The 19,741-nt window shown below is 41.6% G+C and overlaps 1 protein-coding gene across 1 annotated transcript in view; it reads left to right on the forward strand.

Annotated features, from left to right (window-relative positions):
• Nucleotides 1-19,741, forward strand: part of DMGDH (dimethylglycine dehydrogenase) — a 61,841-nt gene that overhangs the window by 33,285 nt on the left and 8,815 nt on the right. Inside the window, exons 10-14 of the mRNA XM_032847845.1 lie at nt 91-256; nt 726-856; nt 2,106-2,323; nt 4,223-4,380; nt 7,130-7,189. Of these exons, the coding sequence (XP_032703736.1) occupies nt 91-256; nt 726-856; nt 2,106-2,323; nt 4,223-4,380; nt 7,130-7,189 (733 nt within the window). The remainder of the gene's footprint in view (nt 1-90; nt 257-725; nt 857-2,105; nt 2,324-4,222; nt 4,381-7,129; nt 7,190-19,741) is intronic.

A 19,741-nucleotide genomic window follows, 5' to 3' on the forward strand; every position in this document is an offset into this window, starting at 1 on the left:
GGGGATTTTCTAGATTAATAGCATTTAGTAAATATTCTGTATTTTTTTAAAATGAATGACAGTTGTTTTATGACAAACGTTGTGTTTCAGGCCCAGTTTTCGCCGCACAAACTGGTTTGAGCCTGTGGGGTTTGAGTATAAACAGGTTATGCAAAAAGTAGGGGTTATTGACCTGTCACCATTTGGCAAGTTTAACATCAAAGGCCAAGACTCTGTTCGATTGTTGGACCATCTCTTTGCAAATGTCATCCCAAAGGTAAATAACCTTATATGGGTTCGAGGGTCAGGATTCTGGCCTGCTTAATTCTCTGTTCTCTCATTTTTTTTTTCCAGTTAGTATATTATTTTAGAACACCTAATGATTTCTGTATGAATGCTGGAGCTCTTCAACCGACCATGAATATTCTAGCTAATTTTCTAATTTAAATTTTGTTGAATGAATTATCATCCAAGGACCTTATGACTTTGCTAAATTGTGTCAGCAGGGAACTGCAAAATTGACTCCAGTGTAATTTTTATGACAAATAGTTATAATTATCATTGAAATTAAGAACTTCAAAATTAATCTTGGGTTTAGGTTTAAAGATAGTTCACACAATTGATATAAATGGTAAGGTTCAGATGTTTTTCATTGTTGATACTTGCATTTTTATTTCCATGTTGTATTAAAAGGATATGTAAGATTTCATTTGCATCCTGAGGTAATTTTAAATTCTTCTGTGTAGGTGGGTTTTACGAATATAAGTCATATGTTGACACCAAAAGGTCGAGTATATGCTGAGTTGACTGTTTCTCACCAAACTCCTGGGGAGTTTTTACTAATAACTGGTTCTGGATCTGAACTTCATGATCTTCGGTAAGTATGCACCTAATAAGAAAATTTTATGTAGATTGTGTACTGACTCAATCTTGCAGTGAGCTTTTCTTTTACCAGTAGCTGAAAGTACTTTAATTCTTAAACCTTTTTGTTTCAATTAAACTTCATGTCTTTTATAGGAAATTATTCGATGTGAGGGACCCTGTCCCCACTCTTCCCCCTCAAAGGTAATCCATTCATAGGGTTTGCTGGTTCTAAAAATATGAACTCCTAATTATTAGACATCATCAAGTGTCAAAACTCTCTTTAGACATTATCTCAATTAATCCTCTTAATAGATATATCTGCAAGGTCTATATTATTCCCATTTTCATATGAGAAAACTGAAGTCTGACTTAGAGTAACTTGTGTAAACCAGTTCCTTTTGATTCTGATGCCCGTGTTCAGTCCACTTCAGTAAGCGGCTTCCCTGGGTTATCTTCCTCCTTCTTCATGCTTGTTGCTCTCTGGCCCACAGCTAGATTTAAATCATTGACTTGCCACGTCAGTCCTTCACATGAGTCTTTGGTCTATGATTTAGTCTACTATCAAACCTTAGTCTTTAGTATTCCAAAAATATTCCAAATGCTATTGTTTAATAGATGTCTTACTCTGAGATTCTCACTATGGTTGTAAAATGATGCAAAGTATACCCTCCAACCCAAGATGTATCTTAGTAGCATAGCTTTGTGTAAACCCAGATGATCATTTTCTGTAGCTCCAGGGACTCTCAATAAATTATAACCCTAAAACTGGGTTCCAATAATTCATCAAGACTTAGAAATTGAAACCAGTCTTTAGAGTTTTTATTGTTTCCTTCTGATTGTCAAAGCAATTATGTGTCTGGTGGCAGGGCACATTATTAACCTTCAGCAGCACAAATGGGCCTTCTGTGTATAGGTATTAGAGAAAATTTGGGTTCAAATCTTTGAAGATTGAATCATTAGTTTAAATGCAATAGGGCTGTCACTATTTAAAAGAATTATGTGGCAGAACTTACTTAAATTGAAGGCTCCTTCTGTACTATGAAAAATTATCCCCAAGTTTATTAGTGGGTGGTTTAAAGAGAATCACTGAACATCTCTGGGACTCAGTTTCCTCAACTTAAAAAATTAGGTTGTTATACGAAATGACACTCTGGGGACTTCCTGGTAATTCTAGACACAGAACATGTCTTCAGAGAATTAATATGTTACCAACATGCATTATTCAAGCAAGATTTAACACAATGTTTGTGACTCAAATGCAGATGGATTGAAGAAGAGGCTGTCAACGGTGGATATGATGTTGAAATTAAAAACATAACCGATGAGCTTGGGGTCCTTGGTGTTGCAGGGCCGCATGCAAGAAAGGTTCTTCAGAAACTGACTGCTGAAGATCTTAGTGACGATGTTTTCAAGTTTCTTCAAACCAAGTCTTTAAAGGTTTCAAACATTCCTGTCACTGCTATTAGGATATCTTATACTGGTAAGAATTGGAAAATAATTCTCTAAAATTTCAGAGGAGGCCTCTAAAATGTAAAAGAAGCGAGCACAAATGAACATATGCCTGTGTGCACACATACACACATGCCCTTGCAGACACGCACACTTTTGTCAGTATAACTGTGGAGGAAGATTTCTCCTGTCCAACTCTTAAAATAATAAGTCTGTTCACTCCTAGTCTGGGAGAGCCATTTCCCAGATTTCCAATCATTGTTCCAATCCCATGACACCTTATTATTTGGAAGGGTAGATAAAAAAGTTGAAGAGGATAGCTGTTAGAATCGTTGGAAGGGTTGACAGCATATTCAGGTCAACTGACTCTTTCTAGGAACATTCAAGATGGTCTCCCATGGGGCGTCTGGGGAGCTCTGTATGTTCAGCACCTGCCTTTGGGTCAGGTCATGATCCCAGGGTTCTGGGATCGAGCCCCACATTGGGCTTCCTGCTCAGCAGGAAGTTTGCTTCTCCCTCTCCTCCTGCTTGTGCTCTCTCTCTGTCAAATAAATAAACCTTAAAAACCTTAAAAAAAAAAAAAGAAAAAAGAAAAAGAAAAAAAAAGATGGTCTCCCATAGATAAAATCTCTTATAGATACCTTAAATGTATCAAGTACCTCTGTTCAAGTATTACCATTAAGGCTCTTTTAGGGACGTCTTCTTATAGCACCTAACCTTGTACATAGTGTGTCTTTGAAATAGAAATGAATGATTGCTCTTCGGTTCCCAATTGGTGCTGTGGGCTCACTTCCAACTTCCTCTGGCCCTCCTTGTTCTTTCACACAGTACTTGGTTCCCAGGCCTTCATTCAGTTACACGTTACTCATGTTCTGGTGGTATCCTGGAAAAACACATCAGCATCAGCCCTCAACATTGGGGAACAAGGAGAACATACAGGAAGTGTAAAGGCTCTAGTTCTTCTCTGGGCTTCCACTGTCCACTTTCCCCATCCTTCTTTACTTGACCCTCGCAAAGTAGTGACTAGCATAAAACATAAGCAGAATAAAAAATAGACAGACTGTTTGGGTTGAGTTTCATTTCCTTTGGGTTTTTCCCAGCTCTCATGGTAAATAAAAGGACCAAGTGAGAAGAAGAGGAGTGTAGGGGGCATTAGGGTTCATGGTTCTCCCACAGTGAAGACCATTTGAGTAACTGTCGATTGTCTATATTTTTAAGCCTTGTGATTTGGGGACAAGGAGCTGGGGATTGAGGTTCCTTCCTTTTCTTTCTTTCTTTTTTTCTTTCTTTCTTTCTTTCCCTTTTTTCTCTCTTTCTTTCTCTTTCTTTCTCTCTGTCTTTCAATAAAAATTTGTTCATTTGAGAGAGAGCACAAGAGAGCAGAAGCAGGGGGAGGGGCAGATGGAGAAGGAAAGAGAATCCACAAGCAGACTCCCACTCCCCCTTGAGCACAGAGCCTGACCTGGGGCTAAATCCCAGGACCAGGAGATCATGACCTGAGCTGAAACCAACAGTTGGCCGCTCAACCAACTGAGCCATCCACACGCCCCGGGGGCTGAGGTTTCTAAACCTCAAACCCTTTATTGTGATAAACTCTGCTGTGCTAATTACTCACTTAACATTATGAAGCTGAGGTCAAGGGTCCAGATTAAGTCCTGTATTACTGGCTTTCTGTGTCATGAGAAGAGGTGTCCTGGATATCTCTGTCTATGTGGGAGACAAGCTGGGGCATGAATGCATCTGTGATATGGCATCTGCCTTTGCAGGGGGGAGTTTGTTGCAACTTTGTGGTGAGCTGATCTTTTAAAACTCCAGCATATCTATATTACATAAGTGGACACACTCCATTTATTTATGTGTTTTCTCTAATGCACGTTAGACCGAGTGATCATTGACCTCACTCGAGTGGGTACTTGTGGGTTTGTTTCAGGTGAGCTGGGTTGGGAGCTGTACCACAGACGAGAAGACTCCGCAGCCCTTTATGACGTTATCATGAACGCAGGCCAGGAGGAGGGAATCGATAACTTCGGAACATACGCCATGAATGCCTTAAGACTGGAGAAGGCTTTCAGAGCCTGGGGGTCAGAGGTTTGAGATGCTGGTCTTCGTCACAGTTTTGTTTATTGTATCTGACTTTGATGTAAGGGCTAGTTTTAATTGCATCAACACTGGCTCTGGCTGTTATGTCAGAAACGATGTGCTACTAGATAACTTTATTTAATTAAGGGAAGATGTTTTTCGCCTTCATTTCCCAGTTGAAAGTTTGGTGGAATTATGACACACTGTTTATTCTGCTTTACCTCCTCCCATTTGGCCATGAGCCCCGGACATCCATCTTGACTGTGTGTGGAGCTGTGGCTTCTCTAGGGGGCCTGCTTGCCCCACAGTGTCTGAGGGGTGCTTTTCTTCCTCTTCTTCTGTTGCACTGCCCACTCCCATTTTCTTCTTATGTGCCTTTTGGGGAAATGACACCAAAAGGTGTGTCTGAAGAAGAGAGTTGGTGATCTAGGATGTGTTGGTCTAACCTGCTTCCACTGTTAGTAATGGGAACTAAGGGTTTCTGTGGGTTTTTCATGGGCATGATTTATTTTACTTTCTCAACTCTCCCTGAAGAAGTTATTATTGTTGATTCTGGGACAAGGGGTTTGGAGTTGGGGGGGTTATCTATATGATCCTATTCTATACACAATCACACTGAGAAATAGTAAACAACTTAGTTCTGATTACACAGAAATAGGCAAACTGTGGTTCAGAGTCTGTTCTGTTTTATCTCCAATGGCAGGCTATCTCTGGACCCCTTAATTTTTTCATATCTCCTTAGAAGCTGTTTCCTTGAGTTTGCGGCCTGACAAGTGACATAAAGGATAGTAGTAAAGGATATACTTCAGAGTGCGGTCTCTTGGGTTTGAATTTATCCTCCATCACGTATTAGCTACGTGGACTTAACCCTCCAGAGCCTCTGTTTATTTCTCTGTAAAATGGAGATTATCTTATTTTTTAAAAAGATTTTATTTATTTATTTGAGAGAGAAAAAGAGAGCACAAGCAGGGGATGAGGAGGGGCAGAGGGAGAGCGAGAAGCAGACTCCTCACTGAGCAGGGAGCCTGGTGTGGAGACTTGATCCAAGGACCCCCAAGATCATGACCTGAGCCAAAGGCAGACGCTTAACCGACTGAGCCACCGAGACACCCCTAAAATGAAGCTTATCTTTATCCTATAAAGTTATCAGAGTTATTATATAGAGTTCCTAGCACACGATGAATTTAACTGGAGCACAAGGTAGGTTTGAAGGCATAGCCGGGCCCTTGGGACATCCAGACTGTGGGCAGAAGCAAGTGGGCTTCAAGGTGGAGAGGAAGCTTCTAGGAGCCACTGAAAGAACCAGGGCTTTGGAGCAAGTTGCTTTTTTTTTCTTTCTTTCTTTCAGGAGAGGCACTCTACTAGGGGATTCTCAGCCTACAGCAGGGGCTTTCGATGAGGCTGCTGCAGGGAGAGACATAGAAGACAGAGACAGCTCTGTCCCCACATTCCTCAAGGAATGAAGCAGCAGATGGGGCCTTTGGAGCTAGCCATTTCTCCACTCTCCTTGCTCTTCCCCAGCCCTCTGAAGTGTTTCTTCCTCCCACAGCCCTCGGATTTCCCAGCAGTGCCAGCACGCCCTCTGGTGGTACCACAGCAATCTTCTGTGCTTTGTTTTCATTTTTGTCTAGAGAAATTCTGAAACTTTGGACAGAAAAATAAGTTTAGAGTTGCTCAAATTGATTAGAATGTATGAGAGACCAAATTTTATATCCTATAAAACAAGTTTATATTACTCATCTTGTTTATATGAGTGCTGTGTTGTCTTTTTAAAAAAGTTTGGCTACTTTTAATGGAGTTCGACCAGTTTTCTTCGTGCAAAAGGGAACAATAAGAAAACAAACAAAATCCAGTAACTTCTGGTCTAGTCCCAAAGAGTGGCTTTAGTTTCAACTTAAAGTGTATTATAGGGATGTCTCAGTGGCTCACTTGGTTAAGTGTCTGCCTTAGGCTCAGGTCATGATCCTGGAGTCCCAGGATGGAGCCACACATAGGGGCTCTCTGCTCCGTCTGCTTCACCTTCTGCACCCCCCCCCCCACCGCTCTCTCTTTCTCTCTCACTCACTCTCTCTCAAATACATAAAATCTTTGAAAAAATAAAGTGTATTGTATTTATTGTAATTATTCAGTTATTCAACCATAAATGAAAAGGCAGATATTCAATCCTTGTTTCCTTTTTTCTTTCTTGAACTCTGTCGAAGCCATTTTCCTACCATTTGCTTTCTCCTCTGCTTGTCCTGATTCCTGGCTGATTGCAAGATAAGTAAATTACCTAATAGCTTTTCAAGACCTAACTATATATAACTATTATATAAAAACATATTAGTGTCTTATTTCGGGGAGGACCAGCATGTTGTGATATCCCTCAGATATTTATTATCAGTAGAAGAGCCACAGGAACAAACTGAATTTTAAGGTTTAATACGCTATTCCAATGATAATATTTCCTGACAAACTACATTTCAACTTTAGATTAAAAATTACTTTAAAGATCAGTCTATAACTTTCCTTTCAGAATCTGTGTTCAAAATCCAAAAGTGTTTCTCTTCACTGAAAAAAACTGACATACGAAGGTGATGTTACTGAAATGATTTTCACTCATCTAAGACTGAAAATTCATGTTTCCAGGGGCACCTGGCTGGCTTGGTTGGTAAAACATGTGACTCTGGATCTCAGGGTTGTGAGTTCAAACTCCACGTTGAGTGTAGAGATTACTTGAAAATAATATCTTTTAAAAAGATGTGTGCTTCTCTTTTAGATGAACTGTGATACAAATCCCTTGGAAGCTGGACTGGAATATTTTATAAAGTTAAACAAGGTATGTTTACATTCCAAAGTGTTCTTGAAGTAAATCTTAAAGTTATGAGGCTGTTTTGTGACAGAGCCATGCTTTAAAATTTAAGCAAGGGTGGTTATAGGACAAATGGCTTGAGCATAAATACTAAGCATTGCTCAGGGGCTTTGTATTAAGCTTTTCTCAAAATTACGGATCAGTCCAAACTATTACAGTGTGCTTGTAGATGTAGGATAGTAGAATCCAGCAACTTTAAAGAGCAAATCTAAATTCTGGGATAAAAATTACTAAGGAGAAGATGTCAGGAGACCTTCTTGTCAATCCCGGTGATCTGTGGAGTCACACGTTAGCTCATCGAACATACAACATTAATGCACTCTCCCTGGGTGCTCACAGCAGAAAGCAGTCTCCCCTCAGCAGATCTGTCCATCTGCTTATTAGACACTTTTGTATGTAAGTGCGACATTTCAAATGTGTTTAGCAGAAAATGGGTATTTACCGAGAAGCCAATACAAGTATGATAGCTGATATTAACGGTCCGGTGGGAATCCCTACATTAGTAGTTCTTTTTTTTTTTTTTTAAAGATTTTATTTATTTATCTGACAGACAGAATACAAGCAGGGGGAGGGGAGAGGGAGAAGTGGGCTCCCCGCTGAGCTGGAGCCCGAGGAAGTGAGGCTTGATCCCAGGACCCTGGGTTCATGACCAGAGCAGAAGGCAGGCATTTAAGGACTGAGCCACCCAGGCGCCCTTACATTAGTAGTTTTCCAAGTGTGGGCCTCAGACAGAGCATCAGCATCACCTGGGAGCTTGTGAGAAATACAGATTCTCACATCTCACCCCAGACCTGCTAAGTCAGAATCTCTGGGGCTCAGGCCAAGAAACCTGTGTTTTGATTCACTGCAGGGGATTCTGGTTTGATTCTGGTTTGAGAAGCACCATCTTACATAATTATTGTGGAAAAGCAGATTTATTACCGCCTAGATCATCTATACAAGTCCAAAGCTAATAAAGGAAGTGATCCCTTTGTTACGAACTGAATGGTTGTGTCCCTCTGAAATTCATACGAAGAAGTCCTAATCCCCATGTGATGGTGTCTGGAGGTGGGACCTTTGGGGGGTAATCAGGTTCTGGTGAGATCATGAGAGTGGGGTCTCCACAATGGAATGAGGGTTCTCATGAGAAGATACCAGAGCTCGCTTTCCGTCTACACTGTGAGGACATGGGGAGAAGGCAGCTGTCTGCAAACCAGAAAGAGAACACTCACAGGGGAGCTGAACTGGCCAGTGTCTCCATCTTTGACTTCCCAGCCTCCAGAACAGTGAGAAATAACTCCCTGTAATTAAAGACGCCACATTTGTGATACTTGGTTATAGCAGTCCCAGCTGACTCAGACACCCACTGAGTAGTGGCTTAGTTACTGGAAAAGAACTTAACAGTGATGCAGTTAGTGGAAATATTGAAGGAGAGGACAACAGCTGCTGCTGTGTAGGATACTTGTTAAAATTCCAGAAATAAACCGTCCTGTTGAAGTGCTAATAAGCTAAAGTAAAGGCCATTTTCCCATTCTACAGAACATGTGAACACATGCATATGAATCAGGCTAAGGAAACTTTTTTTAATGCCCCTGCCTCAAGTTCCCAAATTCTAAGCTAAGATATTAACATAAACATGTATATTTATAGTATTAGATTTTAGGAAATAGAACCTCCTTAAGGGTTTTAAAGGGAATAGCTTTCTGTACGTTTTCCCTATGACTTTTATTTTTATGATATACCATCTGCCTCCAGACCAGAGAAAGCAGGTGCTTGGAATTTGGGCGGACCCTTGCAGCAGATTGCTCCTTCTGATAACAGAAGTCTTGGTTTAGCGGTTTAAAATAAGGATAAAAATGGCCTGACTCTTGAAAGCACTAAAGTTCCGTTGTTGGTCACCGATAGGTAAATAGATAACTGACCCTCTTGCTTCACAGCGTTTGGGTATTATTGTTTGGGGAGAAGGCACAGATAAATGAGCTCTTTGTGTTGAAATTGGGTTTTTGAAATCCCTTTTATGATTATAAGCAGGTGTGGATTGTATATTTATTAGTTCCTTCAAATTGTTTCAATAACCAAAGCCCAGCTCACAACTAAGCTGTTTAACAGAGAATGATTTTGGTTTATGGTATGCTTTTTATGATTTCTGAATTGTGGGTTCTCATTTTGGTGTCACAGAGTTCATTGTTAATGCTTTCAGTGGGTGCAGGTCCACGTAGCCCAAGGACCTGGACCTAACTGAGCTAGTCTCTTTCAGTTATGTGGACTCTGGTAGAGAGTGGCTGTCTTAGCGATGCTAGCCTATTTTCAGGACTGATGACTAGGTTGAATCCATGTTGCCCAGATCCAGTATGGTGGTTTCACCACAACTTCATCTTTGTTTTGCAGCAGTCATTAAGATGAAGCAGGTTTCTGGAAAACTAACATTGTAAGCGAACCTGTAATTTCATAGTTCACGTTCTGTGCCTTAAAACAAAAATGTGAAAGTAAATAAAAAATGTTACCAATCTGGCTTCATACTACATTATAAAGAATATATAATGTCCATTCAAATTGCTTTGGAAACTTGGTGGTCTATGAAAACTGAAGCAATAGCTGAGACAGAGGAATGTTGATATTTCCATATTATACCAATAAAAACAAAATTTAGCAGCATTTTATAATTGTTTAAAACCCTTTTTTAAATTTTTATTTAGAAGATTTTATTTATTTATTTGATAGACAGAGATCACAAGTAGGCAGAGAGGCAGGCAGAGAGAGAGGGGGAAGCAGTCTCCCCGCTGAGCAGGGAGCCTGATGAGGGGTTCAATCCCAGGACCTGGAGATCATGACCTGAGCCAAAGGCAGAGGCTTAACCCATTAAGCCACCCAGGCACCCCTAAAGCCCTTTTTTAAAAGATATTTATTTATTTGATAGAGTGAGTGAGAGAGAGAGAGAGAGCAGAAGAGAGAAGAGAGGGAGAAGCAGATTACCCACTGAATTGGGAGCCTGACTTGGTACTTGGTCCCAGGACTCTGGGATTAAGACCTGAGCCAAAGGCAGAGGCTTAATGGACTGAGCCACCCAGGCACCTCTTTTTCTTTCCCTTTGAAGCAAACATGTAGAGTTCCTTGCTTGGCTCTTAGGTATTTACACAACAATTGATAAGCCATAATAGGAAGAAAATTACCATAGGATGCAGGCTGTGTGGGAGCTGGGAGGGCCCAGGGAGATGGCTCCATACCACCTGGTTTGAGGGAGAGGAAACAGAAGCAGAGAGGTGAGGTGACCTCTGATCTCACCGTGAGGCTTTGTCACCCACCACTTTCCCCAGCAAGGTCCCTTTGCTTCATGGGCCAATCAGCCTTGAATAATTGCCCAACCATGTTTTTCTGACAACATCATCCTAAAATATGCATGCTCTACATTTTATTGATTGACGCCTCCCATAATCATGTGTTTGTTGTAACTGATTTTGTATCAGAGTAGCCCCTTTAACCACACTCAGAAGGAAAACAGGTGGCGGAGGGAATCGGCCATTGCCAGGCCTCTTAAGACAGACCTGTGTTCTTGTCAAAACCGGTAGGGGAGTAAGGAAAAGAAAAATGGAGTGTTGAGCAATCTTAGATGGCAAAGGAAGATAGTGCATGGTACTTGCCAGCCTTACTCTTGAGAGTGCTTTGAGCCCTAGCCTTCCAGCGGTGTGGGGTTGTGTGACCTGCACAGCCGTGCCCACAAGCGCTCTCCTTCCTGGTAAACAATGAGTAAGTATTGTTTATTAACACTTGGCGAGGCTGCAGGTCTAACAGTTGAGGACATAACTCCTGATGGCTCTCCGATCTCACGAGGCTTGAAATAAATGGTATTTCTGGAACTAAAGCTGTAGGACGCATTGTTAATATTCTGAAACCATCATTGGGCTCCAGCGACGGCGTGTAGCCGTACGCAACAGTGCCATCTTGTGGACAGTGAGCATAGAGCCTGGAAAGGAGCCGTTCACCCGGGTGGTGATACAGGCAAGAAGAATTAAATAGATACTTTGAAATCTCCTCAACTAAAATCCCTTTACCTGAAACAACTTATATCATCGTTATTACGGTATTATAATTCCAAAAGAAGCTACTTCTTGGGAAAAATTAGTGGTTCTGTTTTCTTGTGTTTTTTTTCTTTTTTAATTAGAAATAAAGTGCATTAACCATGAGCAAAAATCATCTGCCTTAGGATGGAATCATATGTAGTATTGGAATTTTCCTCTTGGAAATGCTGAATCTTTGTTCATTTAGAGAGAACCCCAGCCAAGATTCAGAGACTGAAGTACAAATAACATATGTTTAAGAAGATTAGAATTTTTTAAAGATCTCCTCCACCCCCAATTTCTTTCTTTTTCTCATTTACCGTATCATAGGCTTCTAACCAGTGGAAATGGAATAAAGTGATGATAACTGATGTGGGAAACAAAGGCAAAAGAAATACTATTAAATTTCCTTACCACCCACAACCCATTGACAAGTGCTTGAAACAGGCAGAGTGACCTCCCTCTAGGGACACAGGTGCCTCAAAGTTAATTCTTTGCTAAGGGCAAAAGGGCAATCTTAGTGTCCTTCAGGACCCTGTAAGTCTACTTTAACATAAAAATTCCTTTGGAAAGTTCCTTTATCTCTACCCACCAAGATACATGTTGGCAATCATCCCCAAGCATATGACCCACTGATAAACATCTGAAGAGTCTTATGACTGAGTGTTGTTGTTTTTTTTTTTAAGTTTTGATTTATTCATTTGACACAGAGAGAGAGAGCACAAGCAGGGGGAGTGGCAGGTAGAGGCAGAGGGAGAAGCAGGCTCCCAGCTGAACAAGGAGCTTGATTCAGGGCTCAATCCCAGGACCCTGGGATCATGACCTGAGGGAAGGGCAGACGCCTAACACACAGAGCCACCCAGGGACCCCTCATGACTGAGTTTTTACTAAACAGTGATAAATGACCTTTTCCCAACAATAGCTTGCCTCCTCAAAGTCCTAGAAACCTTGCTTCCAAAATTCCTTAGAGACTTAGGCTATCCCTAACCCCCTCCCAACTTGAAAGTAAGTAATGGGCCACTCCTCATGACCCCAGTGCACTCTTTCTGCCCATGGGTCCTGTCACTGTGCTTTCATAAAGCCACCTTTTTGCACCAAAGACGTCTCAAGAATTCTTTCCTGGACATTGGTTTTGAACCCTAACATCTTTTCCTACATCAATAATCACAAGATAGAAGACAGTGTTCATAGAAAATACAGGGTTTCTCTTTGAGGAAAAAATTATTTAAAGCATAACTAGTAAACAAAACAAAACAAAAAGATGCGGGGCACTTGGGTGGCTCAGTGGGTTAAAGCCTCTGCCTTCAGCTCAGGTCATGATCCCAGGGTCCTGGGATGGAGCCTCCCTGCTGAGCAGGGAGCCTACTTCCTCCTCTCTCTCTCTCTCTCTCTGCCTGCCTCTCTGCCTACTTGTGATCTCTGTCAAATAAATAAATAAAATCTTTAAAAAAAAAAAAAAGGATGCAAAGCATCACCAGGCTTACTACATTCTATCTATTCAATAAGTGTTAACATTATTAAAACATCAAAATGAAAATAAATCATTGTTCACAAACAGGTTAGAAAGGGATGTCTCATGAATGGTATTAAGTACGTACCTGTAGGGAAATTTTTTGTTTGTTTTTGTTTTTGTTTGTTTTTAAAGATTTTATTTATTTGACAGAGAGCACCAGCAGGGGGAGTGGCAGGCAGAGGGAGAGGAAGAAGCAGGCTCCCTGCAGAGCAGGGGAAGCCTGATGTGGGACTTGATACCCAGACTCCGGGATCATGACCTGAGCCGAAGGCAGTGGCTTAAACAACTGAGCCACCCAGGCGCCCCATGGGGAATTCTTAGGTATCATAGTAACAGGCAGAAAATTTTCAGTGACTCTCCATCCTGGCTGTACGTTAGAATCATCTGGAGTATGTCTTTTAAATCATATAATGCTTAAAAAATCTGAGCTTAATGCTGCAACCCAGATCAATTTAAAAGTCTCTTGAGGTGACGATTCAAGCTTCAGTGTTTTGTTTTATTGGGTTGTGTTTTGAATTCCCCAGGTGATTTTAAAGAAGGTTGAGAGTGATTGTGTTAGACTGATGCTTTTCAGCAGGCTGTATCTGACCATCACGGAGAACTTCTTAAAAATGGCTCTATCTTCAGTGGTTCTCAAGTGTGGTTCACAGACTGGCAGCACCTATGTTACCTAGGGATTGGTCAGAAATGCAGGTCCTTGAGTGCCATCCCCAAATCAGAAACTCTGGGGTTGGGGCCCAATAACCTGTTTAGAGAAGCCCTCCAGGTGGTTCTGATGCCCGCTCAAGGTTGAGAACACTGACCTACCCCAAACCAGTTGGATTAACTCTGGGGGTAGGGTCTGGGTTTCTTGGTTTTATTACACAACAAAGATTGACAACCACTCTCTTAGTTCTTTAGCCTTATGCCTGCTGTGCTCCTGTCAATAAGCAGGAGAACGGAAAGACAAGTGGATTGGTCAGAGGAAGGGGCTATAGAATCTGTAGCGAATTGTAAGTTAGTGAATCTCTGACCTACTCTGGCTAGGGTGCAGGTGATATATTCTGCCCCCTGGGGCACCTGGGTGCCTCAGTGGGTTAAGCCTCTGCCTTCAGCTCAGGTCATGATCTCAGGGTCCTGGGATCAAGCCCCACATCAGACTCTCTGCTCAGCAGGGAGCCTGCTTCCCCGCCCTGCCCCCCACAAGATAGAAGCAGGGAGCCTGCTTCCTCCTCTCTCCGCCTACTTGTGATCTCTGTCTGTCAAATAAATAAAACCTTTAAAAAAAATAAAAAGAATGCTTAACTAATGAGTAATTTTGGTTAGAAAATGGAGATGAATTGTTCCTTGTACATTGCCGAGAACAGAGAATGAAAACCTTGTAGGTGGGAGTATTGTTTTCCAGCCAACGATAACAAAATTAAGTTGCTATGCTAATAATCTAACATTTTGCTAATAAAGAGATATTGAAATTGTGGTCATTATGAACATATGTGGAATGTTACTAAGCTCTGCATAGTGGAAAACGAATGGAGAGTTGAGAAGCCTGGGTTCCAGGTTTGGTGCTAAACTCACTTCATCACCCCAGGCAAGACCGTTGAGCTTCCTGCCTGCTTAAAAGCTGTGATTCTAATGATGTAAAGATGAAATGAATGATAGTCTGCTGTATCTTGATGGGGTGATGGGTCACTTGACTCACCCCCTAGATGAATGAACCCGTGTATGGCTTTATCAGTTTGAGTGTGGGATAAGCATGGACGTACCTGTTGTTCATCAACTGACTGAAGAAAGTTAAGATTGACATAGACTGCAGCTTAGTAATGGCCACATGCTTTACAGAAGCATTCCTATCAGGCCTGTTTTTAAATGATGAGTCCTGAAACCCATTTAAAATAAGAAATGTTTTAGGGTGCCTGGTTGGCTCGGTCAGTTAAGCATCTGACTCTTGATTTGGGCTCAGATCATGATCTCATAGTTGTTAGATCGAGCCCCGTGTCGGGCTCTGCACTCAGTGGGGAGTCTGCTTGAGAGTCTATCTCCACTCTTCCTCTGCCCCCACCCCCCACCTCACAGGCTCACTCTCTCTCTAAAATAAATCTTAGGAAAAAATGAAAAATAAGAAATGTTCCAGTAAAGTATTACAGGGACAAGCTCTCCCCATATCTGTCTGTAAGCACAGGAGCACGATTCTCCCACTCGTGCTATACCTGGTTTCTAAGGGAGCCTTGTTGGGATCCAGAATGTTCCATTGATTGTCTTATTTATTCTTTGGAAACTTCTGGTATTTAGGTTAGAAGGATTTTGGACAATTAAATGAAACTGATAATTTTCTTGAATTTTCTGGTAGGTTTTGATTCCAAATATATGGTATAGAAAATTCTGAACTAGGTTTTCCTGGTCTGTGAAAACCCACTAAACGACTCTCCATATCAGAACCTTCTTACCACTACTCCTGTTAAATTAATGGGAAACTCTCCATGGACCTAAGAATCACAACCACAAATATACTGGTTTAATTTGTTTCATTTCCATGTGCTTTGGGGTAATAGAAGTACCATTTTCCCCCTCAAGATTTCTCTGTTTATTTAAAGAGCGAGGGAGAGGGAGGGAGGGGAAAAGGCGGGGCAGAGAGAGAGGGAGAATCCCAAGCAGACCCCCCCAATGAGCAGGGAGCCCAACATGGGGCTTGATCCCACAACGCCGAGATCATGACCTGAGCTGAAGCCAAGAGTCGGAGGCTCAACTGACTGAGCCACCCAGGTGCCCCATGAGTGCTTTTAATAGAGCCAACAAGCTGAGTAATTATATTTCATGTAAAATCTTAATTTATTATCTTTGTGGATATTATATTTAGAATATATTACAGATGGCTATTTTAGTGGCTCTTACTGCTTTTATAAAATCAATAAATTAAAAAACCTGAGCCAAGACTACTTTTGAGCTATAGTCTCGGTGCCCCAGAAATGTATGTTTCTCAAATACATTAACAGCTATTTATACAGTTAATTTGACAGTGACTCAGTAAATATATTTCCATTCCCAGGTCGTCCTGATAGCACCAATTTTAATCACAGCACTTAACTTCAGACATATTTTTTTCTCTTGTTCATAATTAAAAGCTATGTAATAGAGTAAAATCTACAGTCTTGGAAGAAAAACCAAGTAAAGGAGAATGAAATGGCACTGCCCCACTTCAAATCCTTCCATGTCAGGTGCAAGGTTAGCTTGGGAAGGGAGAATGGTCTCCAGGGGCAGCTGGGATGTTTTAAGTATGTGTTCCTTACTTTTAATTAGATTTTTTTTTATTGTGTGTTTTCATTCATGTCTGAGGGCAATATTGCTGACCAGATGACTTCCTAATTCAGGGATATGCAGAGCTAGATGTCAGATTTCATCAATAGTAACCTTCAGAATGTTTTCAAATCCTCTTTCCTAGTACAAAAGTACTGTGCGGTGAACATCATCCAGAACAGGATCAGAGTACCCAGAAATAATGTAAAGGAAACATTCTGTAGAATATTTACATAATCTCTGCCTTCCAATGAGAGACTCTATGTATAGTCACTTTAAAAAATGTACAGATAAAATCTAAAGGTGGTGACTCAGTTTCCATGTAACTAAGCCTTGGGAAAGACCCTTAACTTGGTTGGGCCTTTCTCTTCCATCAAGTGGGCATAGCATTACTTCTCTCCTAGCAATGTCATGGGGAGGAAAGGGGGTCATTAATGTGTATCCCTCAGCAGAGTGTCTGGCACACAGCAGGTAACTAATAGATTGTAAATAGTACTTAATATTTATTTTCCCTGAATTTATTAATTGTTCTCTTCTAAAGGAAGTTCTCTGAGGCCCTCCCCCACTTTTCCTATTTCTTGTGATTCGCTGACATTAGACTTGGGTTAAATTGTGCTTTTGGCAAAGGTGGAGTTAGCTGTCTCTCCCTTCTAGCATATCTGGTTCCTCTTACTCCACCACACATGCCCAGGTAGCTTTTGTCTAGCATCCCAAAGGGACCCATTTCTTTTCTTTCTTTCTTTTTTTTTTTTAAATAAGGTGAAAAAACTTAGATTTAGCTAGCTGGACTCAGTTTAGATGATCCCAATTTTGTTGGCAACATCAAAAGCATCATAGTCTGGAGCCAATTGAACATATGCCTTCTTTTCTTCATCAGGCCTGATCAAGATGTTGACCTTGGTCACATCAGTGACCTAGAACTTCTTCACAGCCTGATTGATCTGGCGCTTGTTGTCCTAGACATCTTCAGTGAACACAAGTGTGTTGCCTTCTGTTTTCTTCACGGCTGACTCATGGGCAGGGGGAATTTGATGATGTCCTTGTGGTCAAGCTTGTTCCTTCTGGAGGAATCTATTTCTTTTTTTTTTTTTTTTTTGTAAGATGTGTTTATTTATTAGAGAGCAAGTGAGCAAGTGTGCGTGTATGGTGAGGGGAGGGGCAGAAGGAGAGGGAGAGAGAAGAGAATCCCAAACTGACTCTGAGAAGAGCATGGAATCCAACATGGTGTTTGATCTCATGACCCCAAGATCATGACCCGAGCCAAAGTCAGGAGTTGGACGCTCAACCAACTGTGCCATCCAGTGCCCCACGAAGGGACCCATTTCTGAAAGCTTTGGTTGTGGCCAACTTTTGACACAGGTGTAGCAGACATTGGCCTAAGTGGTTCAGGACTGGGCATGTTGTGATGTGGAGGGAAGGAGTCACATCTCCTTAGGGGCCTCCTAGAAGCCATAAGAACATTGTCTATTTATCTCTCAATGCCTCCTGCCTAACAAGTTTCTGAACACAGCAGGGGTATACAACAGTTGAGTAAATAACTGAAAGAAAATTCTCTAATAGGGACTCAGGAAGACCTAAAACCTTCGAAATCTTAATGACTCTGTAACGGGAAAGATCCAGATTCCATTACAGGAGATAAGCAAACTGCTTAGGATCTCCTGGAACTCCACAAATCACAGAAACTAGCCCACTGGCTGCTCAGTATTGTTGTAAAATGCTTTTCCACACAAAGAGTGAGAATTTTTTTTTTTCATTTTTCATTGATTCCTAGGTAGACAAGAACTCTAAAGAGCTCCACTTGTAGCCATTTATCCACAATAGCAAGTTGTCTTTTAAAAAGATAGCAAAAATTTGTTATTCTTGAAGTTCTTTCTGTATTTAGAAGTGTTTTCACTATAATGCATTTTGGTTTTGTTATTAGAACTGGTTCCGAACTCAGGGTTGGCTGCTTGCCACTGGAAAGTCAACACTGGAGAAAGAAGAGGTGGTGGGAAAGGAAGGTGCCTGCTTTATTCAGGAAGCCGGCAACCTGAGAAGATGGCGGATTAATATCCCAAAGACCATCTTCCCTGTCTTGGGGAAGGCTGAGGGTTTAAAGGGGGAATGTAGATGGGGATGAGTGGCTACCCACACGGGAAGCTGGTACCCAGGAGGTTAGTTGTACATTGACATGACCCCGAACAGACTTGTTGGCCTCAGTGGCAGCTGTTGATGGATGTGATTGGGCCTTATCTTCTGGGAAAGTTTGGTCCTTCCCCTCTCAAGGCCAGTGGTCTTCAGATCTCAAGAAAGTAGTTAATTTGGTTACAGACTAAGGGACTTAAGTCGGCAAGCAAGAAGTGCATAAGCTTGAAGCCAGTTAACCTTTGAGACCTGTTGGAATGCTGTTACAGTTTGTTACCTCTGTTTTCATCAATTTTTCTTACATATGAATTCAAATGAATCAGGCTTTTTCTGTGAGTTGGTGGTTTTTTTCCCCAGCAGTCCTGTCTTAAATACATCACATTCAGCTGTCTTTGAATTTTTATCTGGCTTCATATTAAACCTTATAGTTGGTTCTCACCATCTGGATTACCCTGGGGGAGGTCATCGGACTTTGATTTTGCAATTATTTTAACCTTGGTCAATGGAAACTTTCAGTTTCCTGTGAAGGTCAGCAATTTGAAGTTGCAATATCTATAGAAATCATACTTCGTGTGGGCTTAGCCTAGAAGGTCTGAACCGTAAAGGAGTGAACAGGGAGGTGTCAGACAGAGGGTATGTGAGGCCCCCTCCTACCCTTTGACTGAGAGGTTAAGGGGACTTACTGTGGCCAACCCAAAATGTTTTGTGTGCAGAAAGAGCTGTATAAACCCTAAATGTTGGTGGCAGAGGACATTTTTGGCATGAGATACTGTTTCCTTTCTTCTTCTGCCAATGGGGAAATTAAAGTTGTTTCCTTTCTTCCTTCAGGAGAACTCTTGAGAATTTCCCCCCTCACATTGTAACCTCTAATTAAATCTCCTTTGTAGAGATGTGATTTGTATATCACAGATCCCCCATTTCCCTGAGTAAGATCGGAGAGGCTTGTTTGGCTTCTTTATGTAGAAGCCTTAGCCTATGCCCCTCTGGGGGGTCAGCCTTCCCTCCTTCCACTCTGACTGCTCTTGGCCCCTGACTACATTCTCACTCTTACCCCATGTCCCTGGCAGGCTGGTTAGGTAGAACTGCTCCTTCATTAGCAAAGTGTCTCCATGAGGAGTCCTCACTCAACTGTTTGTTGTAGGTGAATGACTAATAAATGTAGAAGTCCTGAAGTTTGCAGGAGGCCTGCTTTTTTTTTTTTTTAAACACATAAGCATGGACTCAAGGTTATCCCTAGAGCAATGTCACTCCCTAGAGCAATGTCACTCTCACTTGTGTTGCATTCGCAGTAACCCTGAGTGTGCCCAGGGGGAACATGTGAGGAATAGGAACGTCATCCATCAAGTGTTGGCTAGAAGGAAGAAAAGCAAGGTTGACAAACGTAGTGTTAGAGAATAAGCTCTTTGATCAAAATGTCCATATGTAACTTTGTAACCCACATAGGGCCTAGCGTGATGTCTCACACACAGTAGGGCAATCAGTACATTCTTGAATGAGCTGAGTGCAATGCAACAGTAGACACATGTCTTGGACCACTATTCTGAAGAAGGAAAAAAAAATGTGCAACATTCTGGGGGG

This window comes from Lontra canadensis, unplaced genomic scaffold (genome assembly GCF_010015895.1).
Source record: "Lontra canadensis isolate GAN:19392208 unplaced genomic scaffold, GSC_riverotter_1.0 scaffold4, whole genome shotgun sequence".
NCBI classification, from domain to species: domain Eukaryota; kingdom Metazoa; phylum Chordata; class Mammalia; order Carnivora; family Mustelidae; genus Lontra; species Lontra canadensis.